At 47.5% G+C, this 9737-nt stretch overlaps 1 protein-coding gene across 1 annotated transcript in view; it reads right to left on the bottom strand.

Moving 5' to 3' along the window:
• Positions 1–5915, bottom strand: part of RBP2 (retinol binding protein 2, cellular) — a 25387-nt gene extending 19472 nt beyond the window's left edge. Inside the window, exon 1 of the mRNA XM_010858207.1 lies at positions 5747–5915. Within this exon, the coding sequence (XP_010856509.1) occupies positions 5747–5819 (73 nt within the window). The 5' untranslated portion in view covers positions 5820–5915. The remainder of the gene's footprint in view (positions 1–5746) is intronic.
• Positions 5916–9737: the final 3822 nt, after the last annotated feature.

Genomic DNA, 9737 nt, shown 5'->3' with positions numbered 1-9737 from the left:
GAGACGTCTTGGCAACCCACTCCAGTGTTCTTGCCTGGAGAATCCTAGGGACGGGGGAGCCTGGTGGGCTGCCGTCTATGGGGTCGCACAGAGTGGGACACGACTGAAGCGACGCAGCAGCAGCAGCAACTAGGACTTGTGCAGTGGCCACTGCTCTTTTAAATCTGTGCATGAAAATTTCAATGAAAAGATGCTCTTCATAGAAGATGATTCTCACTTTTTTGTGTGAATTAAGGGAATTGTATTTTCCCTGATGTTTACAATATTTGGAATAAAAATTTCCCCAAAGATTCTAAGTTCAAAGTTAACTGGGTATTTTCAGAACAGATGCCTTCCATTATACATTCCTATTTTCCTGATTAAAGTTACATGGTGGTGTTTTATTTTCTAGGCTCATTCTTGCCTCTTCTCCACTTAGTCACCAAATCTAGTCTGTTTCCTGCTATGGACAACCCCCTGGCAGCCCTCCTTGGCACCGCTCTGGCATCTTCCCAGGGCCACTGTAACTGCTTCTTCAGTTCTCTGATCATCTCTGCTGTTTACACCTGTTTACACATCTGTTTACACCCTGGCTGTTGGGGCATTCATGGTCTCTCTCTCTCTCCTCTCTATAGTTCTTCCCAGGATTCTCTTCTTGCATGATGTCCTTGGGTGACGTCCACCTGTGGTGACACACCACTTTATGATCCAGCCCTGGTGCCTTTTTGACCCTTCTTGCCCCACTGCCTTGGTAACATGACTCCTGCTTCCCTTGTCCACAAACATCCTTATCAACCCAAACTTGGCATGTGCCCACAGGGCCAGAGCTAACTCCATCTCTGTGTGGAACACTTCTCTCCTTCCTTCAAAACTCCATCCAGAAGTACTTAGAAAGACTTCATGCATGCCTGCTCAGTCACTCAGTCACGTCCAACTCTTTGTGACCCTATGGACGTAGCCCACTGGGCTCCTCTATCCATGGGACTTTCCAGGCAAGAATACTGGGGTAGGTTGCCATTTCCTCCTCCAGGGGAACTTCCCGACCCGGGGATTGAACCCAAGTCTCCTGTATCTCTAGCATTGCAGGCTGATTCTTTACCACGGAGTCACTAGGGAAGTCCAAAGAATAAGCATCTACAGTTTTAGCTAATTGGGTTTTAAAAAAATTATTATAATTTTATTTGGCTGTGCTGGGTCTTAATTGCAGCATGTTGGATCCAGTTCCCTGACCAGAGATCAGAGTCAGGCCCCCTGCATTGGAATCACAGAGTCTTAGCCACTGGACCACCGGGGAAGTCCGAGGAAGCCTTCAATGACCCGTCTATTGTAGTTCTCCAACCACCACCCCCAACCACACACGCTTAAAAAAAAAAAAAAAACTATGTAAATTTCAGATGTACAACATCATAATTCAACATCTGTGTAGGCTGTAGAGTGATTCTCACCACAAGCCTGGTTACCGCCCGTCAGCACACAGCTCACACACTTCCGGCCACCATTGTTCCATCGTCACTATAGTCCTTTCAGGCCCAAGGGACAGAATCACCTGCTGTCCCTTCTGTGGCAGATTATACTTTCTTAAATAGCTGCAACACTACGTCTCATCCTACTGGATGTTCTTACAATGTGATTTTGACATTTTGAGAGGCGGGGTCTATGTACCTTTCCTTTGAATATAGGTGGACTCAGGACTGCTTCAACCAATAGAATACAACAGAAGTGATGCTATGTGACTTCTGGGTTTGGGTCATAAAAGGTCATTCAGCTGCTGCCTCCTCTGTCTTTGCACACAGCCAGGGTGATGTGAGGAAACCCAGGCCATGAGGGACACCACAGGTAGACACCCACAGCCCTGGCTGAGGTCTCAGGGGCTGGCCAGCACTGAATGCTAGACACAGGAACGAGGAAGCCTTTGAGATGGCCCCAGCCACTGTCCTGCTACAATGGAGTGAGAGCCTCCTAGCAAGACCTCTCTAGATGAACCCAGTCAGCTCCCACATCTAAGAGAGGCAATAATAAAATTGCTGTGTAAGAAAATGAAGCCTCTACGTTTTGGGGGCGATTTAATCACACTGTAATAGAAAACAGGAATGCAACTTGTACATGGCTATAGCTTGACTGGCTGCACCATTTTGCGCTCTTTGAGAATAGAGACTGGGCCTGGGCCTGCCTCAGATGGCACAGTCCCTGGCTTCCACGGCAACATCTAAAGCTTTGGTAGAGAAGCTGAATGATCCCCCTTGTACGTGCAGTTCTGACTTCACTCTTCTGGAGCAGAGTGAATGGACTCTCCCCTGCTGTTCTGTCACAGCACTGGGACCTCACTTTGTCTGTCCCTTAGACTGAAGATCGATCCTCCATTCTCTGACCCCCTGATCCAAGTTGAAGGAGAACCTCAGGACATGACAGATTCCTCAGGGAAGAGGAGTTCACTGGCTGCTCTCCTTACTGTCAAGAAAGAATCTAGGGCCTTAAGGAACACCAGAAAACAAGGTACCATTGACCCTTGGCACTCACTCTCTGAACAGCTAATGATCTGGCTAATTTGGGGCAAGCCCAAAGGTTGCCCTGACATGTCACTGCTGAGGCTGGCAGCTAGGTCATGTGGGGAGGCCAGACATGGAGTGAGTTGCCAGCTGGGAACAAAGCCAGTTTGTCCCCCACCCACCTCCCCCTGCTAAAGAAGAGTACTTCCTTCCTCCGGAACTAGCTTCCAGGTTCACAGAGAAAGCCGACTCCTTGGTGCTAGGGACTAAGGTCTAAGAAAGTGAAGGCTCTTTGGAATTATACTTAGTGATATTTCTGCTTCTGGGGACTTGGGAGGATCTCCACATATGTTCTTCCCAAATGCCATGGGCCTCATGCTCCAAGGGGCAAGAAAGTCAGGCTTCAGCTTGTCAATATTGGGGCAGTAACGTTTGTCTTGCGGGGTGGATGTGGAGGGAACTGTATGGATCTGCTGGGTTTCTGTTAGCAGATTCAATTGAAGGGTGGTGAGTGGGTCGGGGAGCCCCGCACAGCTGCTTCTGGCTGAGCCCTTGAGACCTGTCTCCAGTCACCGCCAGCGCCTGTCTGGCCCACTTGTGTCCCCACGGGCAGACGAGTGGGGTCAGGTGTTCTCTCTTGGAGTCGGAAGGTGACTCTGGCAGCAGCGTTTCTGCACAGAGTCATGGGTTCGAGCTGGGGCACATTCCTAGGACACCGTAGGAACACTGAGGCAGCTGGGCAAGCCAAGGCACCCCACATCCGCATTCTGGGGTTAGCTACTACCATTCCCTATGGCGTTAGTCTCCTCCCGGAACTGTGAGCCCACCTTTCAGCACTGCAGAGACTGGCACGAAGAGGCCAACCCATTGGCTCGCTAGAGTGAAATCAACATAGTAAGATGTTGAATGGAAAGTCGTGACTGCAGCTCTAAGAGATAAGAGGTGTCCAGTGCCAAGGAGAACTAGAAAGGCCACTCCCTCCAAAACCTCCTGCAACAAGACATCCACACATCACATTCACAATCCAAACACCCCTCCTCCATCAGGAGGCTGTAAGTTGAGGTGAAAGAGTCCAGTGGAAGGCTGCTTTAGAAGAGGATTGTTTGAAAGAGCTGACAGGGTGCCCTGCTTCCTGGCACCCCCCCAGAGGGGTCAGGGGATGGTAACAGGACTGCATGTCTTTTACCTCCAGCCTAGAAAGAGGGGCTCCAGGGGCCCACCCTGTACAGAAGAAAACTAAACTGAGACTTGATTTTGTGCCTAAAGTCGCCACAGGACTTTTTATTATTTAAGAATAAGCAGCAAAGGACACAAAATTGCCTTTTGATTATATTCCCTGAGTTGGGCTTGTGCAGTTTTACTGCAGAAAGCTTGAACCCACCAAATAGCTCTTGTTAAAGTACTTTCAGTCATTCCAAATAACAAGCACATCCAACATCATCTGGAGAAACAGGCAAGGCTGCTATCTCTATTTGGTGGATGAAGAGACTGGGTCAGAAAGGTTAAAAAATTGGTCAGAGAGAAAGCCTCAGCTGACCTTTTGGTTTGGTTTCCTCCTCTGTATGGTGTTGTTCAGAATCCTAGTCCTGAGCTGAGCTCCAGAGCATTTACCCACGTGTTAGAGGCAGGATTCCATTTTCTATCCTCACTCAGTATTAAAAGCAGAGGCAACAGGGTTAGGGCTCTGGTAGGAGGATTTTTTACCTCCTCCCTCCTCTCCCAAGTATATTGGTAACACTCTGTGCGTGAGTGCAGGCTGGATTGCTTCTGCTGAATCTGACTCTTTGCAACCTTTATGGATGGTAGCCTCCTAGGCTCCTTTCCCTATGGGATTCTCCAAGCAAGAATACTAGAGTGGGTTGCCACACCCTCCCCCAGGGGATCTTCCTGACCCAGGGATCGAACCCACATCTCTTATGCCTCTTGCATTGGTAGCTGGGTTCTTTACCACTAGCACCAGCTGGGAAGCCCAACACTGTAGCCAGGAGGAAAAAAATCCATTCGGTGTTGGAAACATGTCTAAAGTCCATGAAAAAATTCCAGTCTCTGAAAATTGCACAACATGTCACATGAGCTCTCCTTATTCATTGCCACGGTGGAAGTGTCATCAAGGTAGAAGTGAATTGCACAGAAAAACCTATGATTCCCATTCTTGATGAGACAGTCTATCATCATATCCAAATTATTGGGCCTCCAACTCCACTTGCAGCCGTTTTTCTCTTACTTGGTATAGAGAAGTTCCAGTTGGGAACGCTCTATGTGGAGAGATCTAAAGCTAGAAAAGGTGATCCAGAAGCCATCGCAGGAACAAGAACAGGCAAGCTTCCTTGTCTGGGGCCTGGCCTACAGTGTGTGCTAAGTCACTTTCAGTCATGTCTGACTCTTTGAGACCCCTTGGACTGTAGGCCGCCAGGCTTCTCTGTCCATGGGATTCTCCAGGCAAGAATACTGGAGTGGGTTGCCATTTCCTTCTCCAGGGGATCTTCCCAACCCAGGGATTGAACCTGCATCTCTTGTGTCTGCTGCTTCGGCGGGAGGATTCTTTACCACTAGCACCACCTGGGGCCTACAGTAGCTGCCCCCAAAAGTGAACTCCTCTCCATGGGCCCAGCTCCTCTGGTTTCATGTTTTTTCTGCCTGCCCCAGAAGAGATCCCACAAGAGATTAACTCAGTACACATGCTGGTGGAGCCCCTGGGCTGGCGTCTAGTTCAGAAGTCAGGTGAGCTTCTGATTGTTTGATCTATGTGACCAAAGCCCTTCCTAGCCTTCTGTGGGCCTGACTTTTCCTCGGCTGAGAGATTTGTTAGCCACTCTTTTTTTGCTTCTCCACTGCAAGACTAACAAAGGAGCAATGCAGGGCTCATCTGTGTATAATATCAGATCCAGCTGGTGGCGATCACAAGGCAAGGAGACCTGCTGTGTTTTCCTCTCAAGTTTGGCTTTCCTCATGTGTGCATACATGTGCCTTTGTGTGCATGTGTGTGTGTGTGTGTGTGTGTGTGTGTATGTGCATTCTCCATTCAGTGAATCTTTTCTGTGTGCCAAGAACCTTCTAGACATAGCCTCATTTATTATCGTTCCCAGCTTGCCAACAAGGAATCTGAGCCTCAGCAAATGAGTATGGCCTGCCTAATACTATACAGCTGGTAAGAAGTGGGGAGCAAGACTTGCACACAGGTCTGGGGAACTCCACAGTGGCACTGTCAGAGGGGTCAGATCACAGTCCTTACAAAGTTGCCCTCTGTCTCCCCTTTTCACCTCCCCTCTCTCCCACCTTACCCAGGGCCTTCATGTAGCCTTCAAAGTTATCATTACTCTCCATCTCCCAGGTTCCATTCTGGTCCCTTGTCATGGTGGTGGCCTCTGGTTACCGTGGGTATGTGCTGGATGGCAAGGAGCAAGCTGCAGGAAGAACATGTTAGAATGAGCTACTTTTATAATCCAGTGGGCCAGGCTTACGACTTTGAAGATAACAAGCTCAAAGATCACAAGTACAACCCAAAGGAACTTTCCTTTCCTTTGCAAAGCTCAGCAGGACTATGAGCAATGTACGCTCAGAACCTGGCACAGCCAGGCATGGGTGTCCTGGTGACCTCATTTTTGTCTGGTTGGGCTCCCACAGAATCCCTGGCCCCATACAGAACACTGTCCAGCAAATACCCAGTGCTCACCCCTCATGTACAACAGGTCACCGGTCCCAGGCTTCAGACAGCTGGAGTCTCTCGGCTGTGCAGCAGCATTTGTGGCCTGGCTGGTGAAGCCAAGAAATGAGAACTCACACCTGTGCACCTCTACTCTACTTTTGGGCTGGGCACCAGACATCCTTCATCTTGTTTTCTTACAAGAGCTCTGAGCTATGTTTAAACATCTCCATTTTACAGATGAAAAAGTATCAAGGAGGTTAAATCACATGCCAAGTAACTACTGGTCACTGACCAACCTGGGATTCAAATCCAGGTCTGTCTGGCTCCAATGCTCTAAGGAAAAGAGTTTTGTTAAAACAGGGTGCTAAAGACATCACTTTGCTCATAAAGGTTCATATAGTCAAAGCTTTGGTTTTTCCAGTAGTCATGTATAGATGTGAGAGTTGGACCATACAGAAGGCTGAGTGCTGAAGAATTGATGCCTTCAAATTGTGGTGCTGGAAAAGACTCTTGAGAGTCCCTTGAACTGCAAGGTAATCAGCCAGTCAATCCTAAAGGAAATCAGTCCTGAATAGTCATTGGAAGGACTGATGCTGAAGCTGAAGCTCTAATACTTTGGCCACCTGATGTGAAGAGCTGGCTCATTGAAAAAGGCCCTGCTTCTGGGAAAGATTAAAGGCAGGAGGAGAAGGAAGCAGTAGAGAATGAAATGGTTGGACGGTATCACCAAATCAATGGACATGAGTTTGAGCAAACTCCAGCAGATACTGAAGGACAGAGGACCTGGCAGGCTATAGTCCATGGGGTTGCAAAGAGTCAGACACGACTGAGTGACTGAACAAATTCAGCTTGGAAAAGGCAGCTTGGATTGGGGTTTGATTTGAGAACCTTATTCTCACTTGCTTCCCAGTAAGGTTCCCCAAGGCATCTAAGCAGTGGGGTTACTCAAGAAAAGTATGTTTGGGGAAGGCCAGATGGAAGGTAGTGGGGGTAGTGGGACTCTGCTTGAGACCCCAGTAAAGAGCTGAAGATTACCTTGACCAAAGAGGGGTGCATGGCTGGCATTTGGACAAGGACTCTTGGTTCAGGACTGTTCTTCAAATGGGATATCCCAGTAGGTCAGAAGGTAGGTTGACTTACTGCTCTGACACATGGTTCTGAGAGTTGTGACCTGAGCCCTAACGACACTCTGAAGAATGGAGGTGTGGACTGAGATGGATAAACCACAAGTCTCTGATTTTAATTTTGATGCTTTAAAGCTCTAAGCTCTAAATCTAAGCAAATGGTTCTGCTGTTGAAACAGGGAAGGACCTTATGGTCCTTGCCCCCTCCCCACATCCTCTGGTTGCCTTTTGTCAGAGTAAAACTTTAATCAAATAAAAAGTTTAATCAGAGAAATGAGAACATAGAAGAGCAAAGGAAAATAGTCACAGAAGACCAAATAATAATACTGTATTCATTAAGCATAGTCAAGGATCTTTAGTTCTTTCTCAAGGGCAATAGACAATATTCTGAGCCATATCCTGTGAGCTGTCTTGCTGCTGCTGCTGCTGCTGCTAAGTTGCTTCAGTCATGTCTGACTCTGTGTGACCCCCATAGACGGCAGCCCACCAGGCTCCCCTGTCCCTGGGATTCTCTAGGCAAGAACACTGGAGTGGGTTGCCATTTCCTTCTCCAATGCATGAAAGTGAAAAGTGAAAGTGAAGTTGCTCAGTCGTATCCGACCCTCAGCGACGCCATGGACTGCAGCCCTCCAGGCTCCTCCGTCCATGAGATTTTCCAGGCAAGAGTACTGGAGTGGGTTGCCATTGCCCTCTCTGGTGAGCTGTCTTAGAGATACCGAAAACCCCAGGTGGAGAAGTTAACTACATGATGATCAGACTGTACCCATGACATGAGCTGCCACAGTTCTAAGAACTGGCTTCAAAGAAATGGAAACTCACCAATCCTAGAACTGAAGATTAACTGTAGCTGAAACAGTCAACATGCACTGATCAGACCATCAATGACCAATATGAAAATGACTGTCAGAACTGACTGTGCTGTTTTTACATGTAGCCCCCCCACTTCTGTCTATAAAAACTCTTACCCTACTTGTTGCCAGTAGGGGGAGTTGGCCTTTGGACAGATGTCTGCCCTCCCCACCAGTTGCTGGCATTTGAAATAAAGCAAACTCTCCTTCCCACCAGCCTGGCCTGTTTATTGACTTCTGGGTGGTGAGCAGCCAGACCCCATGCCTTTTAGTAACAGTGTGTGTGGTTTAGGGGTATAAAAGAGTATATTTATTATTTTTTTTCAGTAAATATACTAGAGTCAGAAAGACACACAGTCAAAAAAATGGCCCATCTGTTGTCCAAAGGCCAATGTAGGATGAAAGGGAAAGAGGAATAAGGGAAAACTTTACAACAAATGGAGGATAAGTGAAGGCAGCAGAAGTGGACAGATAAGGGAGCCTCGGGCTTCATCCTTTGAAGTCTGGCCAGAACCTGCTGTAGGCTGAGCATTCAGCCTCCTGGGTTGAAGAGATAGGTATTCCCCTCCAGGTTCAGATTCCTACCCCTACCTGTCTCCTAGGGACCCCTCCCAGCAGTCCCCAACATTTTTGGCACCGGGGACTGGTTTTATGGAAGACATTTTTTCCCATGGACTGGGTGTAGGGGGATGGTTTTGAGATGATTCACTCACATTACATTTATTATTCACTTTATTTCTATTATTATTACATCAACTCCACCTCGGATCATCAGGCATTAGATCCCAGAGGTTGGGGGCTCCTGCTCTATAGGCCTTCCTTGCAAGAAAGTAACGAAACAAACAAAAAAACCTGTGCTGGTAGGAAAGGAGGTTGACAAAAAGAATGGGTTTGCCAACTGCAAAAAGCCAGGGACTTGAGTTTCATAGGTCTTGGGGATGGGGGTAGGGAGCATTTATCCTGTGTAAGCAGGAAGCTGAAACTGAGAGGCTTGCGTAAAGTCAAAACACTTGATGGATTAGTCCCTCAGTGAGAATGTGAAGGCCAAAATCTACCTAGAGACAACAAGATAGTTTGTTTATTTGGCTTGGGTTCTATGTGAGTTGGGTTTCCCAGGTGGTTCAGTGGTGAAGAATCTGCCTGCCAATGCAGGAGATGCAGGAGTTGTGGGTTCAATCTCGGGTTGGGAAGATCCCCTGGAGAAGGAAATGGCAACCCACTCCAGTATTCTTGCCTGGAGAATTCCATGGACAGAGGAGCCTGGTGGGCAAAGAGTCAGACCCAATTGAGTGACTGAGCACGCATTATTTAAGTTAAAATAAAGGTTCTTCCCTGCTCTCACTCTGGTTTAGGGTTTGAATTTATGTTTCCTGGTAGCCAATATATTAAAATAAATGGAGTCTTAAGCTTGTAATATTTGTAGGCTGCTGGAAAGAAGTAAATGTAAAAGCTGTCTAGAGGGACACACCTTCAAACCAGACCAACCAGAATGTCCTGTAATAAAGCCATGCTGAATGTGAGCTCATAATCCAAAATTACAAAGCACACATTAAATTAATCCACCAGAAAGCGAGCATCAGCAGAAACTTACAGTCCAATTAGACTTCCAAGAGCTTCAGATAATAAAAATAATCGAATAAACTATAAATAAGTA

This window comes from Bison bison, unplaced genomic scaffold (assembly GCF_000754665.1).
Source record: "Bison bison bison isolate TAMUID 2011002044 unplaced genomic scaffold, Bison_UMD1.0 scf7180017864384, whole genome shotgun sequence".
NCBI classification, from domain to species: Eukaryota; Metazoa; Chordata; class Mammalia; order Artiodactyla; family Bovidae; genus Bison; species Bison bison.
The sequence above is the reverse complement of the archived record's forward strand: the minus strand, read 5'-3'. Positions and strand labels throughout refer to the sequence as shown.